Below are 24,955 nucleotides of genomic sequence, written 5' to 3' on the forward strand. Positions count from 1 at the left end.
GGCTCTATAGCCTTTATCGACTTCTGCTGCTTTAGTATTGTACATATCATAGAATCACGGAAGAAGGCACATTCTCCCCTCTCTCTTCCTCCTCCACTTTGGTACTTTGCTACGAGTTTTTTCTTGAATTCTATCGTGTTTCTCGCCTTGTTTATCAACGGGCTGGCACTAGAAGCTTTCTTTGGGCCAATGGTGGCTTATTTAGCAGTCATACAGAATAAACAAGTGCAGAAAACAATGAATTATTACAAAATGTTTCCTATGGCTTAGCAGGATAATGTTCACTCACCGAGAAACAAAGCGACACTGCCTCAGAATGCGTATGTGGGAGGCTTTGTGTGTGTGCGACACTTGGATAGGTACCTTACCACCAATGAGAATGGAGGAAAGTAATGAAAACTAAGCCAACATTTTTACGAAAAAAGTCGGCAATAACTGAAATTCACGAAAATACAGCCCAGCAAAAAGGGAGGGTCCACTGTATTTCAGGTCTTAGACAGGAATGTGTAATGTCACCATGGTTGTTTAACATATTAATAGATGGGGTTGTAAAAGAATTAAATGCTAGGGTGTTGGGGAGAGGGGCAGGATTAAATTATGGGGAATCAAATACAAAATGGGAATTGACACAGTTACTTTGTGCTAATGATACTGTGCTTATGGGAGATTCTAAAGAAAAGTTCCAAAGGTTAGTGGACGAGTTTGGGACATCACATTGGAGGGAGGGAGTATGGAAGAAGTGAATGTTTTCAGATATTTGGGAGTTGACTTGTCAGCAGATGGGTTTATGAAGGATGAGGTTAACCATAGAATTGATGCAGGAAAAAAAGGTGAGTGGTGCGTTGGGGTATCTGTGGAGACAGAACGTTATCCATGGAGGCAGTGAAGGGAATGTACGAGGGTATAGTGGTACCAGCACTCTTATGTGGGTGTGAAGCATGGGTTGTAAATGCTGCAGGGAGGAGGAGGCTGGAGGCAGTGGAGATGTGTCTAAGGGCAATATGCAGTGTAAATACTATGCAGAGAATTTGTAGTGTGGAAATGAGGAGGAGGTGTGCAGTTACTAAAAGTAGTAGTCAGAGGGCTGAAGAGGGGCTGTCGAGGTGGTTGGGTCATTTAGAGAGAATGGAACAAAGTAGAATGACTTGGAGAGCGTATAAATCTGTTGGGGAAGGAAGGCGGGGTAGGGGTCGTCCCCGAAAAGGTTGGAAGGAGGGGGTAAAAGAGGTTTTGTGGGCGAGGGGCTTGGACTTCCAGCAAGTGTGCTTGATTATGTTAGATAGGAGTGAATGGAGACTAATGGTTTTTGGGACATGACAAGCTGTTGGAGTGTGAGCAGGGTAATATTTTGTGAAGGGATTCAGGAAAACCAGTTAGCCGACTTGAGTCCTGGAAATGGGAAGTACAATGCCTGCACTTTAAAGGAGGGGTTTGGGATGTGGGCAGTTTGGAGGGATGTCTAAGCTGTCATATCTCAGCGCCTCTGCAAAGACAGTGATTATATTATGTATGAGTGTTGGTTAAAGTATTGAATGATGAAAGCTTTTCCTTTCTTTTTAGGTCACCCTGCCTCAGTGGGAGATGGCCGATGTGTTATATAACCACTATAGATGCTGTAATATAACCACTAAAAGTGGTATAACCATTTTATAACCACTGCTAAACAGCATGATCATTCAACAGGTTTTGAATACATGCCAAGAGAGTTGTATGTTATTAGAACGTTACCATACAACTGTAAACCCACAAGAAGAAGTGTTAGTGTCCCTGTGTCCCTTACCAGCAGATGTCAATACTCAGTGGATCCAACATGCATCAGTTGCTGTTTCAGGTAAGTTCCTATGAAAATTCATATTGCCAACAAATGTGAAGACAGTGGTACAAGCATTTTTAACTCCCAACTACTTTTAACCTAAATGTAACTTCTGGTGCAATTTCAGTTCCTTAGTTGACTTTTGAGAGGTTCCAGAAAAATTCAACTTTAAGTCATCAAAAAGGAACCTAAGATCAGCATTACTGTAGTCTAATTTATTTCATTGCTACAACTTTTGACATGGAGGGCATATCCTGCCTGCACTGAGTCATAGCTCTTATGAGGTACAGTTTTTGGGTCTCATCCTTAGTGATGAATGAATTGAATTGTGAGATCAAACCAATAACCCTTTCACCGCTGTTGCTCACAATCTTCAGTGAAGAGACGGAGGCCATGAAATGTTGGTAGAGTTCATCTTCATTCCAAGGAGAAGGTGGCGTCATGAGGAAAGACTCGAACTCCAAATGCTCATTTGGGAGAATTAGGTTAAGATGTACAGGGTCTTGGCTGTTATAAAGAAGTGACTTTTGAAAGGACCACCTCTTGCAATCAAGCAGTCTTAGTCCCTTCTGCTCTGTTTTTTTGAGATTCTCTACCATTACATGTAGTTCTCTCTTCTTCTCCAGGCCTGTCACTGAAGAATGCAAAGTTAACACGTTCCTTAGACACGTATCACAGGTGGCATTTGAAAGCTGTGAGGGCATTGTTTGCTAATATGACATTATTATACACAATACTCAATCCAAATTTTTGGGATACACTTCTAGAGGTCTCAGCAAATTCAAATTCGACAAATACAATACAAATCAACACTTTTTTTTTTCAACAAACCGCCCGTATCCCACCGAGGCAGGGTGGCCCAAAAAGAAAAACGAAAGTTTCTCTTTTTAAATTTAGTAATTTATACAGGAGAAGGGGTTACTAGCCCCTTGCTCCCGGCATTTTAGTTGCCTCTTACAACATGCATGGCTTACGGAGGAAGAATTCTGTTCCACTTCCCCATGGAGATAACAGGAAATAAACAAGAACAAGAACTAGTAAGAAAATAGAAGAAAACCCAGAGGGGTGTGTATATTTTTTTTTTTTTTTTTTTTTTTTCAACAAGTCGGCCGTCTCCCACCGAGGCAGGGTGACCCAAAAAAGAAAGAAAATCCCCAAAAAGAAAATACTTTCATCATCATTCAACACTTTCACCACACTCGCACATTATCACTGTTTTTGCAGAGGTGCTCAGAATACAACAGTCTAGAAGCATAAACATATAAAGATACACAACATATCCCTCCAAACTGCCAATATCCCAAACCCCTCCTTTAAAGTGCAGGCATTGTACTTCCCATTTCCAGGACTCAAGTCCGACTATATGTGTATATATATATATATATATATATATATATAGGTGAGTATTCTGTATCCTGTATTCTGAGCACCTCTGCAAAAACAGTGATAATGTGTGAGTGTGGTGAAAGTGTTGAATGATGATGAAAGTATTTTCTTTTTGGGGATTTTCTTTCTTTTTTGGGTCACCCTGCCTCGGTGGGAGACGGCCGACTTGTTGAAAAAGAAAAAAAAAAAAGAAGGTGAGTGGTGCGTTGAGGTATATGTGGAGACAAAAAATGTTATCTATGGAGGCAAAGAAGGGAATGTATGAAAGTATAGTAGTACCAACACTCTTATATGGGTGTGAAGCTTGGGTTGTAAATGCAGCAGCGAGGAGGCGGTTGGAGGCAGTGGAGATGTCCTGTCTAAGGGCAATGTGTGGTGTAAATATTATGCAGAAAATTCGGAGTGTGGAAATTAGGAGAAGGGTTGGAGTTAATAAAAGTATTAGTCAGAGGGCTGAAGAGGGGTTGTTGAGGTGGTTTGGTCAGTTAGAGAGAATGGATCAAAGTATAATGGCATGGAGAGCGTATAAATCTGTAGGAGAAGGAAGGCGGGGTAGGGGTCGTCCTCGAAAAGGTTGGAGGGAGGGGGTAAAGGAGGTTTTGTGGGCGAGGGGCTTGGACTTCCAGCAAGCATGCATGAGCGTGTTAGATAGGAGTGAATGGAGACGAATGGTATTTGGGACCTGACGATCTGTTGGAGTGTGAGCAGGGTAATATTTAGTGAAGGGATTCAGGGAAACCGGTTATTTTTATATAGCCGGACTTGAGTCCTGGAAATGGGAAGTACAATGTAGTTTGGAAGTTAGGAGGAGGTGCGGGATTACCAAAACTGTTGTCCAGAGGGCTGAGGAAGGGTTGTTGAGGTGGTTCGGACATGTAGAGAGAATGGAGCGAAACAGAATGACTTCAAGAGTGTATCAGTCTGTAGTGGAAGGAAGGCGGGGTAGGGGTCGGCCTAGGAAGGGTTGGAGGGAGGGGGTAAAGGAGGTTTTGTGTGCGAGGGGCTTGGACTTCCAGCAGGCATGCGTGAGCGTGTTTGATAGGAGTGAATGGAGACAAATGGTTTTTAATACTTGACGTGCTGTTGGAGTGTGAGCAAAGTAACATTTATGAAGGGATTCAGGGAAACCGGCAGGCCGGACTTGAGTCCTGGAGATGGGAAGTACAGTGCCTGCACTCTGAAGGAGGGGTGTTAATGTTGCAGTTTAGAAACTGTAGTGTAAAGCACCCTTCTGGCAAGACAGTGATGGAGTGAATGATGGTGAAAGTTTTTCTTTTTCGGGCCACCCTGCCTTGGTGGGAATCGGCCGGTGTGATAATAAAATAATAAAAATAATGCCTGCACTCTAAAGGAGGGGTTCGGGATATTAGCAGTTTGGAGGGATATGTTGTGTATCTTTATAGGTATATGCTTCTAAACTGTTGTGTTCTGAGCACCTCTGCAAAAACAGTGATTATGTGTGAGTGAGGTGAAAGTGTTGAATGATGATGAAAGTATTTTCTTTTTGGGGATTTTCTTTCTTTTTTGGGTCACCCTGCCTCGGTGGGAGACGGCCGACTTGTTAAAAAAAAAAAAATGCTTGTACATGTATGTGTAGTGTGACCTATGTGTAAGAAGTAGTAGCAAGACGTACCTGAAATCTTGCATGTTTATGAGACAGAAAAATGGACACCAGCAATCCTACCTTCATGTAAAACAATTACAGGCTTTTGTTTTACACTCACTTGGCAGGACGGTAGTACCTACCTGGGCGGTTGCTGTCTACCAACCTACTACCTAGGACAAATTAACACTATCCACATATTTTGATTTTTCAAGTTTGGATTGGTTTTGTATTTCAGAGGGTATATCTTTTTAAATATCACTCCAGCACTGTTATTTTTGGTATTCATAAGAATGTCCAGAAGAGTGATTTAGGCATTGGATATTCCTTACCATAATTTCATCTCTCTTTTTTCTACAGATCATATAGAACTGCTAACTAAGTTGGTGGGTGAGCGAAGTGGAGAGTTGAGGAAGTCTGTGGAGAATGTTCGCTCTTCTGTAGTTTCACTTCGCATCCATCTTACCATGCATCATAAATTAATGTCTGACATTAGAGCCTTACTGAAGAGTATGGCAAAGGTGAGCATTTTACTTCAAAGTATCCTGTATTATAACTACTACTTCTTCCAACAAATCGACTGTATCCCACCCAGGCAGGGTGGCCCAAAAAGAAAAAGAAAAGTTTCTCTCTTTAACTTTGATAATGTATATAGGAGTAGGGGTTACTAGCCCCTTGCTCCTGTATTATAACTATTTCATTTAATTAAATTTTTTATCATAGTTACCTAATTAGAAAAGTGCACAAAAAGCAATGAAAAGAAATGAAACATAGGGATTATTATGTTAATACAGAAATTGGGTCACTTCAAGATTCATCCCTTCCAAGGAAAACTGACATAATTATGCAAATTCTTAATAGGTTTAATTTAATCATAATGGCTGTTATGTTTTGATATACAGTGGAACCTCAAAAATCGAACGTATCACATATCAAACGTTTCGAAAATAGGACCATTTTTTTGGACAAATTGTGTCCCTATTATCGAACGCGCCCTTATTTTCGGACCACCGGGTACAGGACATGTCCACAGGCCCGCTCTGTCCACGTCCCCGCGCAGGCGCCGTGAGCAGTCTAGCTTTGTTTATGCTTGAGTGAACACTAACCTGCTCTCTTATTCACACATTATTTCGTTGTGTTTAGTGCTTGTGGGACTGTGAAATAAGCTTCCATGGGCCCAAAAAAAACTTGCTAGTGGTACCCCTGTGGTAAAGAAAGTGAGAAACACCATAGATGTGAAGAAGGAAATAATACAGAAGTATGAGAGTGGTGCGAGACTTGTTGAGCTTGCCAGGATGTATGGGAAAAACAAGTCGACCATCGGTTCTATCCTGTCAAAGAAAGTACAAATCAAGGAAGCTGATGTTGCAAAAGGTGTTAATATGCTAACCAAAAAAAGACCACAAATAGTTGAAGAGGTTGAGAAGTTGTTGCTGGTGTGGATCAAGGATAAAGAGATTGCAGGTGATAGTGTTTCAGAGACGATTATTTGCAAAAAGGCAAGGAAGTTGCATGCCGATCTGGTACAGAAAACTCCTGGAACCAGTGCTGATAGTGAATTTAAGGCCAGCAGAGGCTGGTTTGACAGATTTAAGAAGCATAGTGGCATACACAATGTTGTAAGACATGGTGAGGCAGCCAGTTCAGACAAACAGGTGGCTGAGAAGTTTGTACAGGAGTTTAAGGGGTACATAGACAGTGAAGAATTCAAACCTGAACAAGTGAAACAAGCCATCTTTGCAACAAGTTCAGTGACAAAACCATGTCCCATTTTAGGGAAATGTTAAAGAGGCACCAGAAACAGAGGACTGTGGACAGTTATTTTGTGAGACAGGGGTCCAGTGACTCTCAAGCTGGTCCTAATGGCATTAAAAGACAGAGAAGGGAAGTAACCCCAGAGAGGGCTTTACCTGAAGTCCTCATGGAGGGGGATTCTCCTTCCAAACACTAACCCCAACTCCCTCTCTCCTCCTCCTTATTTTCCAGATGCCATCACCAATCTTCAATAAAGGTAAGTAAAAATGTTATTTTATATGTATTATTATACATAATTAAAAACTATAGTATTTGTTGTATGTAAAACTGTAATTAATCTCTATAAAATGTATTTTTTGTGTGAATATTTTTGGGTTTCTGGAACGGATTAATTGTATTTCCATTATTTCTTATGGGAAATATTGCTTCGAATTTCATAATTTTAAAATTTAGAACTAGCTCCTGGAACGGATTAAGTTCGATTTTTGAGGTTCCACTGTAATATATAAAATTCAGAATATCAATAATTTGCAATATATTTTGCCATTTTTCTTGGGGTGGGGATAGATCTTTAAGTGATCCCAGAATTCTCTATAAATGTTGATATTTGTTACAGATTTGTGAAATCGTAATAACACTATTGCAAACAAACCACGTAACAGGTGGGGATTGAACCCACTGCAAGTGAGCTCAGTCCTCACCCATTCTGTGATTGGTTACAGATATACAGCTGTTTATGTGAAATGAGAAAATACTTACTGTTGTATATGCACCCTCATTAAAAAACTCTTAACACAGGCCCATGATACATGTCTAACATATCTGTGCAGAACTTCCTTCTGTAACCTGGATACAAACAAAAATTTATTCATTTACTGATAATAGCCTCAGTTGGTATGGTGTATTAATATTTGCAATAGCATTGACATTAAGGACCATCTGATGGAAGTGTGAAGTGACATTTTTATCATTAATAACTAGTTTTTGTGAGTGAACTTCAATTTTTTTCAGTTTGAAGGAGAGGGCGGGTTAGCTGGTGTAGAGGACTATCTTGCTTTATACCGCAGCTATTCTGAAGCTATTTCAGGATTAATTCGACAAATGCTTCATGATCCACTAACGCCGGACAAAGCTTCAGTGTACCTTCAAAAGCTAAGAGATGTTACTGCTCAGACAGGTTGGTTAAAATATATTGCACAGATATTACTTGTACTGTATAACATTGAACAGTAGGAATTACAGGAATTGTGATGAGGTACATGAAAATGTTTATTTGTATACCTGGAGATTGTTCCGGGGGTCAGTGCCCCCCACGGCCCTGTCCATATTTTGGATGTTTCTTACAATAATCACTCTGTTCCATACTGACATACTTTGTACTTGTCTAGTCTTCAAGGACAGTACAACCATGATACTCGTGAAGGGCTCTTGATCCAGGGAATGGAAACTGCCTTCTCCTTCTTCAGATCACACCTCATTGCCTCCCATTCCCCAGGCACTGTATGACCCTTATAGGTTTAGGTCTTCAATATATAAAATAATAGTAACTAATAATTACATTTGTTTACTAATTTTTCTTTAACGTGCTGGCCGTCTCCCACCAAGGCAGGGTGACCCGAAAAAGAAACACTTTCACCATTATTCACACTATCACTTTCTTGCCAGAGGTGCACAGATACAACAGTTCTCAGACGGCTGGGTGGGAATGTTGTGGGTTGGTGGCTTATATGCATAGTTATGTTTGTGCACTGCTGGAAGGACAGCTAGAGAATAATTGAAAGTGACTGTGTTTTTCTTCTTTGATCCATCCTGTTATGATAGAAAGCAGTAATGTGTTACAAAATGGACAATTTTTTATTAGTTTTAATTCCATTTACTTAATTGAGCCATCTCAGTACTCATTTTACTAATACACACTTGGTACTGAACAACACTAGCATTGTAGTTTATTTTAAAAAATATAAAGCCATGATAAGTTGTCTCACCAACTTTACAATACCAAACAACTTTGATAGCTTCATTTGTGATTCTCATTAGGGCTTTCAATAATTTGCCTTACTTTCAAAACTGTACACAGATAACCTGCAAATAGGAAAATGAAACTTGTGTCTTTTTATTCTTTTCAAAACTGCATATAGCAAAGACTTCTGTTTCACTTTCCTCAAATTTCATTTTCTGTAGTAATACTATTTTTTGTGTTCATTGGTGGCAAAGTCAAAAGCAGATGGATCTGTGAAAGGTGAGGCGAGTCATAGATAAACATTTCTTTCTGTGGAAAGGAACATTTATCTATGGAAGTGAAAATGATAACAGAGTATAGGGGTATCAACACTTTATATGGGTATTGCAGCAAGGAGGCTGGAGGCATTAGAGATGTCATGTTTGAGAGCAGTGTGTGGGATGAATATTATGCAGAGAATTCGGAGCATAGAAATTAGAAGACGATGTATAGTTACCAGAGGTGTAATTCAGAAGTGGTTTGGGTGTTTAGACAGAATGGAGCAGAACAGGATGACCAAGAGGGTGTATAAATCTGGGATGGAAGGTAGGAGGGGTAGGGGTTGTCCCAGGAATATTTGAAGGGAGGGGGGTAAAGAAGGTCGTGAGCATTAGGGGCTTGAGCAAGTAGCAGGATCGTGTGAGCATGTTACATCAAGGCGAACTGAGACAAATGGTTTTTATGGCTTGATGTGCTGTTGGATTGTTAGATGGTAGCATTTATGAAGAAAGTCTGGAAAACTGTCTAGCCAAATGTGAATTCTGGTGGTGGAAAGTACAGTGCCTGTACTCTGAAGTTGTTGCAGTTCAGGTCATTTGAATTGTGTTATCTACACACTTCTGTCAAGACAGCTGTTGAATGAGTGATGTGTAGTGTTTTTTTTCACCCTTTCTGAGTGGGAGACAGCCAGTGTATTAGAAATTACCTATTAATATTACTGAGTTTCTTATTAAATGTAATAATGTAAATGAATAATAACTCCAATGACTTGACCATGATTAAGTCCTGCAAACACATAATTTTTACAGGAACTATTTATGATCTTCTCGTCGAATTTGGTAACCAGTGTGTTGAAGAAGCTCAAGAGGAAACAGATGGTCAGCGAGAGAGTAGTGGAGAGTCTCGCAGACCTCCCTTGCTACGTCAGTCAAGCATCATAATGTCCCCTGTCAAAACTTCCACTCCTGACTCCAAAACTAAAGTCAAGAGACATCCCTTAACAGGGAAAGGTCAGTCCTTAAGTTTTAATTTACTTCCTCAGGTTTGTCCTTCAATGAAAAAGCACATTAATGTTGATGAATGGCCCTTGAGTCAAGGAATTGGACATACCCTTGCCTTCCTTGGATCAGATCTGATTACCTCACATTCCCCAGGTATTGTATTATCCATGCAGGCTTAGTGTTACCCTATGAATACAGTGGTACCTTGGGACACGAACAACCCAAAACTCGAACAAATATGTAAGTGCTTTTGTGAGCGTATTTTTGGGGGTCTGAAATGGATTAATCTAATTTACATTATTCCTTATGAGAACAAATTTGTTTGGTATCGGCACTCGAACAGCCTTCTGGAACGAAATAAATTTGTATCCTGAGGCACCACTGTATAATAATTTCTCAGGTTCAACTTTTATAACACCTTTACTTTTTCCAAAAAATTTTAGCTCTGTTGTAAATTATACTCTACCATTAAAGTAGAAGCTTTAGATTTCCTTAAAGTTTTGCATCTCTTTAGATAAAAAAAAAAAAAAAAAAATTCAGTTTAAGGTAAACTGTGTAGATGCATTTTGTCAGTAATTCTACCAACATTAATACATTTTGTTTCTTCACTTACTGCTTATTTACAGTTTGCCCTTAAACATTGATAAAACTAAGATATGCAACATTACTCTTCTGTGTCCATATGTCTGAATTTTTTCAGACAGTTTTGTCGATGCTGAAACAATAGTGCCCTGGAGTTATAGCTAAATCCAAGGTACTGTTTAGTACTAAATTCCATTTAGATCAGCTCTCTAATACTGGAGGAGAGGAATACAGATTTCCTCCTAAACTATGCAGATGCAAGGATATCACCAGGCTTTGCAAGTGGTGTCCTAAGATATTTATGCAAGTAACAACTTTTAAGATAAACTTAAGAGTAGACAAGAATTGAAAAATATTTATTACTTTCATCTATATTTTCTTATAAAGTATTTCTATCAATTTTTTCTCAGCTGTCCAAGAACACAATGCATATGCTCTCAATGTTTGGCGTCGAGTTAAAGTGAAACTGGAAGGCAGAGATTTGGATCCAACAAGAAGAGCTTCAGTTTCAGAGCAAGTAAGTTGTTTAATTCATGTATTTACTTACTGTAGTTACTGAGTATGGAAGAGAATGTTTTTAGATATTTGGGAACTGACTTGTCAGCAGATGGGTTTACGAAGGATGAGGTAAACCATAGAATTGGAGGAAAAAAGGTGAGTGGTGCATTGAGGTATCTGTAGAGACAAAGAACATTATCCATGGAGGCAAAGAAGGGTATGTACGAGAGTATAGTGGTACCAACACACTTATATGGGTGTGAAGCATGGGTTGTAAATGCTGCAGTCAGGAGGCAGCTGGAGGCAATGGAGATGCCGTGTCTAAGGGCAATGTGTGGTGTAAATGTTATACAGAGAATTCATAGTGTGGAAATTAGGAATTGGGAAGTTACTAAAAGTATTAGCCAGAGGGCTGAAGAGGGGCAGTTGAAGTGGTTTTGTCATTTAGACAGAATGGAACGAAGTAGAATGACTTGGAGAGCGTATAAATCTGTTGGGGAAGGAAGGTGGGGTAGGGGTTGTCCCAAAAAGGCTGGAGGTTTTGTGGATGAGGGGCTTGGACTTCCAGCAAGCGTGCATGATCTTGTTAGATAGGAGTGAATGGAGACGAATGGTTTTTAGGACCTGACGAGCTGTTGTGAGCAGGGTAATATTTTGTGAAAGGATTCAGGAAAACCGGTTAGCTAACAGTAGAAGTGCAAGAAATAAAATTAATGAACTACGTTTGGTAGCATGTGCTGGGAACTTTGATATCATTGCATTAACTGAAACGTGGTATGATTTAAAGAGTCGGGATATGACTGCTGAGTGTAATATTCAGGGATTTAAGTTATTCAATGTGGATAGATGTAATGGGAAGGGGGGAGGAGCTGCATTGTATGTTCGAGAAAATATTAATTGTTGCATAAAAAAAGGTATAAAAATAGATGGAGCAGTAACAGAGTCTGTTTGGGTAGAGTTCGTGGAGGGTCAAGAAAAACTAATTCTAGGTGTAATATACCGACCTCCAGGCTTGGATCACGATAGAGGGAGACTTCTTTGGGACGAAATTGTTAGGGCTTCTGGACACAGTAACGTAGTCATAGTAGGGGATTTTAACTTTAGCCAAATTGACTGGAATTCTTTGACAGGTAATCTAGAGTCCAGTGACTTCATGGAAACAGTTCAGGACTGTTTTCTGAAACAGAGTGTAACTGAACCTACCAGGGGTAATAATTTGCTAGACCTAGTCTTGTCAAATAAGGAAACACTAGTGAATAATCTGGAGATCACTGAAGAGCTTGGCGCAAGTGATCACAAATCCATCACCTTTAGCATTAATTGGGAATGCAAGAATAATGATAATACAGTAAAAATCCCCGATTTTCGTTCTGCCGATTATAATGGACTTAGGGAACATCTGTCTAATCTTGATTGGGGTTATCTAGCTAATGATTTTATTGACGATAATCATACTTATGAATATGAAGGGATCTGCTTTTATGATTGTTTTCTTAATAATGTACACAGTGCCCAGAGTATATACATTCCCCAGAGAGAAATTAGGTCTAATAATAACGATCCCAAATGGGTTAACAGGAGGCTAAAGCATCTATTAGGGGAGAAAAGGGGAATTTATAGGCGCATCAGAAGAGGAGAGGTTAACCTTACTGACCAATATGTTCAGCTTAAAAGAGAAGTAAAAAAGGCGATTAGAAAGGCTAAACGTGACTATGAAATTAGAGTCGCTAATGAATCAAAGACTAATCCAAAGGGGTTCTTTCAAGTGTATAGGACGAAGGTGAAGGAAAAAGTAGGACCTCTGAAATCTGGGAATGGACAGCTGACGGATAATGAACTGGAAATGTGTTCCTTATTTAATGACTATTTTTTGTCAGTTTTTACACAGGAAGATGTAAATGAGATTCCAGTAATTAACAATTATTTAGTTCCTGATGAATTTAAGTTAACTAATATTACTGTCACGAGGGACATGGTTATTAAACAGATAGACAAACTGAAACAAAATAAGTCCCCGGGACCCGATGAGTTGTTTTCAAGGGTACTTAAGGAATGCAAGATGGAGCTTAGTCAGCCATTAACGAGTGTATTCAATGCGTCCATCCTTACCAGTGTTGTGCCAGAGATGTGGAAGATGGCTAATGTGGTTCCTATATTCAAATCAGGGGATAAGTCCACTCCTTCAAATTACCTTCCAATAAGCCTGACATCTATAGTGGGCAAGTTATTAGAATCAATTATAGCTGACATTATCAGAAGTCACCTTGAAGAGCATAACTTGATAAATGAATCTCAGCATGGATTCACGAGAGGTCGTTCCTGCCTGACAAACTTACTGACGTTCTTCAATAGAACATTTGAGGCAGTTGACAGTGATAAGGAATATGATATTGTTTATTTGGATTTTAGTAAAGCCTTCGACAGAGTACCTCACAAGAGACTCTTAAGAAAAGTGGCAGCTCATGGTATAGGAGGTAAAGTTCTAGCATGGATTGAGGCATGGCTTACCAATAGAAAGCAGAGAGTTACCATTAATGGAGTGAAATCTGAATGGGGATTAGTCACTAGTGGCGTTCCACAAGGATCAGTTTTAGGCCCTCTCTTGTTCATAATTTACATTAATGACCTTGATGAAGGGATTACTAGTGACATGAGTAAGTTTGCTGATGATACAAAGATAGGCCGTATAATTCACTCTGAGGAGGATATCAATGAACTCCAGGACGATTTGAACAAATTAATGTCTTGGTCTGAGAAATGGCAGATGAAGTTTAATGTGGATAAGTGTAAGGTACTTGCCCTTGGTAATGAAAATAACCCTCGAAGCTATAATCTAGGTGAAGTAGAGCTTGGTCATACAGAATGTGAAAAAGACTTGGGAGTCATGGTAAGCAGAAATCTAAAGCCAAGACAGCAGTGCCTCAGTGTGCGCAACAAGGCCAACAGATTACTTGGATTTATCTCAAGAAGTATAAGTAACAGAAGTCCAAAAGTTATTTTACAGCTCTATACATCACTAGTGAGGCCTCATTTAGATTATGCTGCTCAGTTTTGGTCCCCTTACTACAGGATGGACATAGACTCATTAGAGAACATACAGAGAAGAATGACTAAAATGATTTACTGTGTAAGGAACCTCCCGTATGAAGATAGACTTAAAGCCTTAAATCTCCACTCTCTGGAGAGGCGTAGAATGAGGGGAGATATCATTGAAGTGTATAAGTGGATGACGGGCATAAACAAGGGAGACATTAATAAAGTACTGAGGGTGTCGAACCAGGTAAGAACCAGGAATAATGGATTTAAGTTGGATAAATTTAGATTTAGAAAGGACATAGGTAAGTACTGGTTTTCTAACAGAGTTGTAGATGCGTGGAACAGTCTTCCCAGTGGGGTGATAGAGGCTAGGACCTTGGGTAGCTTTAAGAAGAGACTGGACAAATATATGAGTGGGAGGGGCTGGGTTTGATTGGTGTTGGGGGGTGCGAGAGTTGTTTCTTGAGTAGCTTTAGGTAGATGTCGTTTTGATAAGGACCTGCCTCGTATGGGCCAGTAGGCCTTCTGCAGTGTTCCTACATTCTTATGTTCTTATGTTCTAAATGGGAAGTATGATGCCTGCACTTTAACCCTTTGACTGTTGAGACCCCAAATCCTGAAGTGTCTCTGTGCTGCAAAATATTAAAAAAACAAAATTCTTATGAAATGATAGAATCTTTTCCCAATGGTAATAACACCAAAAGTACAAAATTTGATAGAAAACTTATGGAATTACGCTCTTGTGAGGTTAAAGATCTCGGCAATATATGTGCATCGGCAATTTCGCCCACTTTGAGCCCTATTTTTGAACAATTCCATTGCTCCAGTAGACCAAACTCATAGCTATTTCTTTAGAACTCCATTTGTTCTATCGATTGAGGACAAAAAACTGTCCATTTACCAATTTCAACTGCCTAATAAAGTGGTCAGAAATTGGCAATTTGGCCAATTTCATGCAAATTAAAAAAGATGCCAATTTCAAAATAGGGTCCAGAATAAACAAGGCAAACATTCCTGGCACTACAATAACATTTTCTCTGTTCATTAGTCATGTCTCCAGGCCCCTCTTATATTACTCTTGCTTTCTATTTTGAATTTTTATTCACACAAAAAATAGAAGATTTACTGTTATGCAGACTACTGCAGTATTGTAATAATTGTATAAATAATGTCAACCCATTCATGACTTGTGTATTAGAATGGCTAGTTGGACACTTATTGGACGGTGACATCATTTGTTTACTCTTGAACATTGGCAAAAATCAAACATTTCTGCTAAATTGAGCTCAATTTCAAGGTCCTCTTCATCATGAAACCAATCAAAATCATCTCTATTTCTGTAATGTCTTCCATTCTATCAAATGAAGCCAAGAAAACGAGAATATGGCCATAAATATTATATAAAAATACACCACAAACTCGGCATTTTAATCCAAAAACACGGTCGGATTTTATTTTTCTCATTATGCACTGCATGCTGCAGGATTTTTTTTTTATGCTGCGCACACTGACCACACAGACCCATTCTCTCGCATGTGGGCCTACCAGCTTTCTCCCACTTGATTTGAAGCCGCTAGAATTTTAGCATATTAATACGTGAAAAACATTGGCTCGTAAGATGTATATATACACAACACCGACAGTCAAAGGATTAAAGGAGGGGTTTAGGATATTGGCAGTTTAGAGGGGCGTCTAAATTGTCGTATCTGAGCGCCTCTGCAAAGACAGTGATTATGTATGAGTGAGGTGACAGTGTTGAATGATGATTAAAGTATTTTTTTTTGAGGGGGGATCTTTTCTTTTCAGGTCACCCTGCCTCAGTGGGAGACGACTGACGTGTTGAAAATAATAATAATAACTATAATAATATTGTTATTCTCCATGGGGAAGTAGAACAGAATTATTCCTCCATAAGCCATGCATGTCGTAAGAGGTGACTAACACGCCGGGAGCAAGGGGCTAGTAACCCCTTCTGTATACATTACTAAATTTAAAGAGAGAAACTTTCATTTTTCTTTTTTGATCACCCTGTCTCAGTGGGATATGGCCAGTTTGTTGAAAAAAATGATTGTTATTATTATTATAAACATAATCCACTAAGACATGTAGCATTCAAATGTACTTTGTTGGAAAGAGTTGATGAAAGCTACACAAACATTTACTATAAATCTGAATACATTTCTTTGTAATTATTTTATTACTAATTCTTAGATTTCTAGTACTATCAGAAAAGTTTATTTAAGGTATTTAACATGGGTGTAGTAAAGCAATGTATATACACTGTACAGGAGAGTTTATATACCATATGTAAGGTAAATATACATGTATATAGTACAGTACGTATTTGCTTCTAGCAAGACTGATAGTGTAGATGATGATGATGAAAGTGTTTCCTTCTTGGGTCATCCTGCCTTGGTGGGAGATGGCCAGCATGTTAAACAAAAAATTGTGAATAACTGCATCTCATTAATAGTCTTTAAAAGGAGGTTAATTACAAAGTGAAACAATGAAATATTCAAATAACTAATAATATTTTTTCTTAAAGGAACCAGCCGTATACCATGAAAGTTTTTCTTTTTAAATTTAGTAATGTATACAGCAGAAGGGGTTACTAGCCTCTTGATCCTGACATTTTAGTTGCCTCTTACAATACACATGGCTTATGGAGGAAGAATTTTGTGCCACTTTCCCATGAAGAAACTAATAATTATTTTTTTTTTTTTATTATCACACCGGCCGATTCCCACCAAGGCAGGGTGGCCCGAAAAAGAAAAACTTTCACCATCATTCACTCCATCACTGTCTTGCCAGAAGGGTGCTTTACACTACAGTTTTTAAACTGCAACATTAACACCCCTCCTTCAGAGTGCAGGCACTGTACTTCCCATCTCCAGGACTCAAGTCCGGCCTGCCGGTTTCCCTGAATCCCTTCATAAATGTTACTTTGCTCACACTCCAACAGCACGTCAAGTATTAAAAACCATTTGTCTCCATTCACTCCTATCAAACACGCTCACGCATGCCTGCTGGAAGTCCAAGCCCCTCGCACACAAAACCTCCTTTACCCCCTCCCTCCAACCCTTCCTAGGCCGACCCCTACCCCGCCTTCCTTCCACTACAGACTGATACACTCTTGAAGTCATTCTGTTTCGCTCCATTCTCTCTACATGTCCGAACCACCTCAACAACCCTTCCTCAGCCCTCTGGACAACAGTTTTGGTAATCCCGCACCTCCTCCTAACTTCCAAACTACGAATTCTCTGCATTATATTCACACCACACATTGCCCTCAGACATGACATCTCCACTGCCTCCAGCCTTCTCCTCGCTGCAACATTCATCACCCACGCTTCACACCCATATAAGAGCGTTGGTAAAACTATACTCTCATACATTCCCCTCTTTGCCTCCAAGGACAAAGTTCTTTGTCTCCACAGACTCCTAAGTGCACCACTCACTCTTTTTCCCTCATCAATTCTATGATTCACCTCATCTTTCATAGACCCATCCGCTGACACGTCCACTCCCAAATATCTGAATACGTTCACCTCCTCCATACTCTCTCCCTCCAATCTGATATTCAATCTTTCATCACCTAATCTTTTTGTTATCCTCATAACCTTACTCTTTCCTGTATTCACCTTTAATTTTCTTCTTTTGCACACCCTACCAAATTCATCCACCAATCTCTGCAACTTCTCTTCAGAATCTCCCAAGAGCACAGTGTCATCGGCAAAGAGCAGCTGTGACAACTCCCACTTTGTGTGTGATTCTTTATCTTTTAACTCCACGCCTCTTGCCAAGACCCTCGCATTTACTTCTCTTACAACCCCATCTATAAATATATTAAACAACCACGGTGACATCACACATCCTTGTCTAAGGCCTACTTTTACTGGGACAAAATTTCCCTCTTTCCTACATACTCTAACTTGAGCCTCACTATCCTCGTAAAAACTCTTCACTGCTTTCAGTAACCTACCTCCTACACCATACACTTGCAACATCTGCCACATTGCCCCCCTATCCACCCTGTCATACGCCTTTTCCAAATCCATAAATGCCACAAAGACCTCTTTAGCCTTATCTAAATACTGTTCACTTATATGTTTCACTGTAAACACCTGGTCCACACACCCCCTACCTTTCCTAAAGCCTCCTTGTTCATCTGCTATCCTATTCTCCGTCTTACTCTTAATTCTTTCAATTATAACTCTACCATACACTTTACCAGGTACACTCAACAGACTTATCCCCCTATAATTTTTGCACTCTCTTTTATCCCCTTTGCCTTTATACAAAGGAACTATGCATGCTCTCTGCCAATCCCTAGGTACCTTACCCTCTTCCATACATTTATTAAATAATTGCACCAACCACTCCAAAACTATATCCCCACCTGCTTTTAACATTTCTATCTTTATCCCATCAATCCCGGCTGCCTTACCCCCTTTCATTTTACCTACTGCCTCACGAACTTCCCCCACACTCACAACTGGCTCTTCCTCACTCCTACAAGATGTTATTCCTCCTTGCCCTATACACGAAATCACAGCTTCCCTGTTATTATATAGCACCAAAGCACCCCTTTTTCCTTCTGTATGTCCCTCTGCTTTATTTTAGTTTAATTTTACATTCAAAATATTGTAGATACTGGTAGTTATTTTTCTGCTTTTACAGATCATCGAAGTTTCCACATAATGTATTAATATGATTGTTTTATTCAAGGTTGATTACACAATAAGAGAAGCAACAAATCTGGACAACCTGGCCACACTCTATGAAGGCTGGACACCCTGGGTGTGAAGAGTACAGTACCCACCTCCAAAATAAACAAATTCACTGTTTCATTCGAGAACTGTATAGATAAAACTGTATTTTATAACCAAGATCAACATGAAACGTGTTGAGTGTGTGAATGTTAGTTTGGTGAAATATCATTGACACTGAACAGTTGTTTGTTTAAAGCTAATTCAATTGGCTTTTCTTGATTTCTGGCCATTTCTCACCACAGTATTGTGGTCCAAAGAAGAAAACTGATTTACCATCACTTTTCAGCTGTCTTTCCATAAGGGTATGGACATCACAATTCAACGACCCATTACGTTATAACATCCCCACATTGGTGTCAAAGTGTAGCAATATACCATAAGAAACCTACTTTCTGGTCACTATATTCAAGTTTACTTGCCTTTATCATATTTAAAAAATTTAGTTGGGTTACCTCCTATACAGATATTATTAAAAAAGAGCTCGTAGTAGCAACTAATGCATCTACTATCACACTACCTAGGTTCATTTCAAAATAAATGTATGCAGTTTTTTTTTTTTTCTCAAATATGATCATGATGTGTTCACCAGGATTGCTTAGTTAAAGTTCTGTATCACTTTTTCACTTGTATCAGCCTAACTTTTTTTTTTTTTTTTGTCTATTTTGTTTTATATTGGTAGGCACTGATCACTTATGTTCTACTTACCTGGATTACCTGGAGAGAGTTCCGGGGGTCAACGCCCCCGCGGCCCGGTCCGAGACCAGGCCTCCTGACTGACATCCAAGATTATATGGCCTCTAGGAATGCACTGGCTTTTGCTGTATAGTACAGCAGTAACAGTTCAGAACCTCTACAGACTTCATTCATTCATATCTTTCTGTGGAGCTCCATTGCAATTTTGTCATATTTCTTTTATAAAAATAAAATGCAATTTTTACCAATAAACCACTTAATATTTTTAGCTCTGTATAACTTCTGTAGTAACAAAGGTATTTGTTAATAAAAGCATTAAACACTACTTAACTTGTGAGAACAACTTGGAGACACAAGGAGAAAACTTTTTTAATATTTGGTTAATATTATATAGTACATTAGTTTGACAACTGCTTCTACTGAAAATTTCTTTTGTCACTCCAGTTACAGATGCACATGTAATTATGGCTGAAATCATAACTACATCAATATACTACTTCACCACTTTTGGAGCACCATAGAACTATGTGAAATAAAAACTGGATAATTTGTCAAAATTGTGTAATTAGCATATTAATGGAAAGGCTACATGTGGACATACTGTAGATATGCAATCAACATTTTGACTACAAATTCATTAGAGTATGATTACTGTACCTTGTAATTCTGTCATTATAGTTTCTTTCATGAATAATTTTTTAAAGTACATTGTGTGTTTTATTAACAAACAAGTGAATTTCAACAGCTCAACTTCATTTTTTTTTTAACACGTCGGTCATCTCCCACCGAGGCAGGGTGACCTAAAAAAGAAAAATCCCCAAAAAGAAAATACTTTCATCATCATTCAACACTTTCACCTCACTCATACATAATCAGTCTTTGCAGAGGCACTCAAATACGACAGTTCAGAGGTCCCTCCAAACTGCCAATATCACAAACCCAGTTCCAGGACTCAAGTCCAGCTAACTGGTTTCCCTGAATCCCTTCACAAAATATTACCCTGCTCTCACTCCAACAGTTCATCAGGTCCAAAAAACCATTCGTCATTCTCTGGAATGGATTAATTATGAAAATCGAGGTTTCACTGTAGTATAGAGAATTTTCTCCAATTGTCTCCAACTAGGGTATTCGAAAACCGAGGTTCCACTGTATATGCATCTGCTGAAGAGGACCCCAGTAGGGGGTTGAAATATATTGACAAATTCATCAGAGTTTGGCTCCATGTGGGTTATTATTGAACACTGACAAGAGTTCATTAGATTTTTAATGGTTATTCATATATATATATATAAAATTAAAGATGGCAATTCTGTAAGTGGGTGGGTCTAAGTGGCAATTCAAACACTAAACTCTTAGTGGCCCACTAGTGGACTTGTGACTATTGTATGTAGCGTCTTGGGGGATTCGTTGAGGATATTTTGGAGTAAGAAATACACATATTGGATGTCTTGGAGGCATATAATTAAAGAAAGTCCTGAAAGGAGCCCAGGCCTGCCTGTCGAGTCTGCTATGCCTAGTGTGGAACTGAGAGGGAGGCTTCTAGCTGATGGCTCACATGTGAGAGGTCTCATGATGTCACAGCTAGCAATAGAGCATATCTATAAAGTGGCTGGAATGATTTATCTGCAAGTGTACTACATAAGTAACACGTGACAGCTCAGCGAAGCTAACATAGTGTCCCCAACATACAGCTAACTTATACACTGGACAGACTGTAGGCATTACAGCACTGGGCTGATTCTATACAATATCAATGTATACAACAACTGAACATAAGCAACTATACATAATAATAATTGACTGTAATGCATTACAACTTAAGGTACATCACAAATAATGGTAAATGATAGAATCAATGATTATACAGTTTAACAAAAAAAAATGAGATGGACATAGATAAAGTTGGAAGGAGATCAAGAAAGAGATAAGATCGATCAATCTGTATTCAAGTGATCTATGGATTCTGAGGAAATATATTTACAAAAAAGAAAGTGTTTAACCTGGTGCACACAAGTCTTTTACTGTTAAATCTCAGAATTCAGAGAAAACGTGAACACTTGAAGAAAAAAAAATTTTGAATATCATTAACATAGTAGACACACAGCTGAAACACATTTTATACTATATTATTCATCTATACTGGTTATTATACCCCTCGAGGAAGGTTCCTTGATGTTGGTGAGGGGCTCTTGATTTAGGGAATTGGATCTGTGCTCCAGTTCCCCGAATTAAGCCTGAATGCCTTCCACATCTCCCCCCCCCCAGGCGCTGTATAATCCTCCGGGTTTAGCGCTTCCCCCTTGATTATAATAATATACTGGTTATTTACATTTAACCCCAACTTTGCTAGGGTAAGATTTACATATGCAGTGGTCATCTCCTCTAAGGGGGTCAAATTCTGTTGCAACAGCTAACACATGCCATGGTTGAGGATCTAAATTGGTATTTACAAATGAAACTTGGGGATTCCTCCTTACTTGTTGTATACATGGGGAATAATGACAATCAGGCTGTTCGTCTGTCTGGTTGTTTGAGGTAGAGGGTACTAAGTCAGGAGGAGTGTCTGTGTCTGTCGCATTCGTCTGGGTGTCAGGAACCTCATCATCGTATACTAACTTCATATGATTCTTTATACTGACCAGTACTGATTTCTCTAACTTTATACTTATTGCCACTGACATGCTCAAGCACTTGATATGGACCGACAAATTTTGATTGAGCTTTGGCATAGTGGATGTTTTATTGAAATTAGTCAGCTTAACTCTCGAACCTACTTTAATTTTGGTTGGCTTTGCTCGAGTATTAGGGACGTAAACTCTGCTATTGATTTATGAAGTGTTTCTCGGATTCTTCTGAAGACACTTTGAGTTAAGATGGTACAAGTTCCTATGAAATCACCAGGATTGTAATTTGGTTTCGGAGTGGAATATAACAACTCATACGTTAAGTGCTTATCTACACCATACATGCATAATGTGGAGTATCACCTATAGAGGCATTGTAAGCAGAATTTATGGCACACTGAACATCAGGTATAACTTCATCCCAGGTTGCACTATTGGGATTGATAGTTGCTCTCAACACAGAGTATTGTACTTTCTCTACTGAAGGAGTGGACTGGCTCGATGGAGTAGATGGACTCTCTCTGGTTGAAATAGTGAACACTATGACCAGAATTATTAGCAAGATCTTATTTTTACAACATGTAATGATGGCTCGACATACAAACCCTTTACCTTGCAAGGATCACTTTTAACTAGGATGTCATCACCATCTGGAACACGAGGGACAACAAGACAAACCATACCACAGGCGGAGATAGAACCCGCAATCGGAGTCTCAAAACTCCAGACCGTCGCGTTAGCCACTGGACCAGCTAGCCACAATAAGATTCTTATTGTGGCTAGCTGGTCCAGTGGCTAACGCGACGGTCTGGAGTTCTGAGACTCTGACAGTGGGTTCTATCCCCGCCCTTGGTATGGATTGTTTGCAATCATGTCATTACGATTTAATGAGACAACAAGACATTCATGGAAGCAAATCCCAGTAGATCACCAGGGGAAATTAATCTGGTCCACAACAAGGAAGGAAGCAGTGAAGTCTCTACCTTGGATAGAAAAGGTGAGGGAAGTCTGACCTTGGACACGCAGACTAGAACTAGCCACATCACTAAGGGTGGAGACACGAGTTGGTTCTACAGGGGCACGGCGTAACTGCTTATTCTTAAACAAACTGGACCTGACTATTGACTTGCACACCCGAGTCCATGAACACATGAACTGGTGCATTTAGAACAACGCCTGCACCAAGGAGAATCGTCAAAGGTTTTACCCACTGCATCCCTAAAAATGTCAAAAACATGTGAAGCAACATCGAGACTGTCTTGAGACTGCATAAGGCATCGAAGGAATTACGAACAGGAATGGCATATTCATTATCACCTACTGTTACCATTGAATGGTTTGACTGGGGTGCTCAGATTCCCCCCAATTTGAAGACAGACTGGCTCTGGTTATTCTGAGGACTACGACCTCTATTACCTCTCCTAGTTCTATGATAGGAATGGTCACAGGAGGATCTAAAGTACCTACTATTGTAGAGAGCATTACACTCAGATGTATCATGTCCATGTATTCTATGAAAAGTGCAGTATGGTAAGTTGGCTTGAGAGTTATTTTCAATACGACGCTTTTTACTTTGGCCACTCGTACAATTTGCTGCAATGTGACCTCGGTAACCACAGTTATAACAAGTCCTTCTACTATGGTTACTGAATGCACTACGAGCAGAGCAACTACTCATTACACTGGCCTTGGACGACTGACATGCTTGACTTTTATCAGGACCTTGAGTTGTTACATAAAAAACGGGGGATGCTGAAGGATTCATCGTAGTTAAAGTAGGTTTGATGTACGGGAAAGTACCGGGAGCACACATGTCACGTATGTGAATAAGGACTGCTAGCGGTTCCATATTCACAGTTGGAGGGTTAGAATCATAAGCATGAAAGGCAGTGAGTGGCATTAATTCCCTGATAGCACCAAAAGTTGCCAGTTTACCAAAACTTGGGGCAGCATGTTTCCCCTCTTCAGGTATAAATTTTGAAGACTGTACTGCTTTAATGAATGATGTCAAAAGATTCGATAATCGAACCATAAACTTACATAATGAGTCATTTGGCGTAAGTGTTGCATTCACTATTTCCTTGAGGATGATATACGGATCAGAGTCTGTCATTGGCACAAGAAAAGTTTCAGAGTCACACATGGTAAGGTTAACAATGTTTACAGCAGCAAGACTTTCTTTTGCAATCCTAATAATAGTTTCCTCTGATGGAGTACCTTCTACAAAAGTATTAGCTCTAGCATGGATTGCAGTAAACCTTGCTTCAAAATCCTGGTTGCCAATGAATAAGGCAAAGATAAAGGAAATATGTAGAAAAATCAGGAAGAGAAATATTACTTTAACTTAAATTTCAAATTTCAACTCAGTAAAGAAATTTCTGATAAAACTGTAAATCAATGCAAAAATGGTGAAATAAAATCAATAAACTGTATGCAAATGCAAATATGCCAGAAAATAACTTTTCCAATTATAAACACAAACAAAAATATTATGCAATGATAAAACACAAACTAAAATAATAAGATAAGAAACAGGGCACTCAATTTGTAATATATCACTCTTTGGAAAGACTTAAATAATTTGCAGAATTAGTCAATATATCAATAGAAATTATACACACAAAGATTATAAAAACATCAAGAAAAAACTGGTTTGAACTTTCTCTTAATCTCAAGTAGACAAAACAAATTACTCAAAAACAAAGCAATGATAATAGTTTACTTTAATAATTACACTAAGTAAATTTGTTCAAAGAAATGTCAATATAATTAAAAATGATACAAGATACAGAACTGGTAATTCAACACTTACAAAGTTACAGGAAACACAGTTACTGAATATATACTTCAATGTCTTGCTAGGTACACAAGATATGGTAGTACACTCTGCAAAAATTCAATGAGACACTGCACATATAAAAACATTTATCACAAAAATAATGTTACACAGAATGAAAATGGAAATTTAGCACAA

At 39.0% G+C, this 24,955-nt stretch overlaps 1 protein-coding gene across 1 annotated transcript in view; it reads left to right on the forward strand.

Moving 5' to 3' along the window:
- Nucleotides 1–19,456, forward strand: part of nonC (serine/threonine-protein kinase Smg1) — a 134,974-nt gene extending 115,518 nt beyond the window's left edge. Inside the window, exons 61-66 of the mRNA XM_070102179.1 lie at nt 1,684–1,831; nt 5,163–5,323; nt 7,569–7,734; nt 9,585–9,785; nt 10,769–10,875; nt 18,621–19,456. Coding sequence (XP_069958280.1) covers nt 1,684–1,831; nt 5,163–5,323; nt 7,569–7,734; nt 9,585–9,785; nt 10,769–10,875; nt 18,621–18,698 — 861 coding nt within the window. The 3' untranslated portion in view covers nt 18,699–19,456. The remainder of the gene's footprint in view (nt 1–1,683; nt 1,832–5,162; nt 5,324–7,568; nt 7,735–9,584; nt 9,786–10,768; nt 10,876–18,620) is intronic.
- The last annotated feature ends 5,499 nt before the right edge of the window (nt 19,457–24,955 follow it).

The sequence above is a fragment of the Cherax quadricarinatus genome, chromosome 80 (genome assembly GCF_038502225.1).
Source record: "Cherax quadricarinatus isolate ZL_2023a chromosome 80, ASM3850222v1, whole genome shotgun sequence".
Taxonomy (NCBI): Eukaryota; Metazoa; Arthropoda; class Malacostraca; order Decapoda; family Parastacidae; genus Cherax; species Cherax quadricarinatus.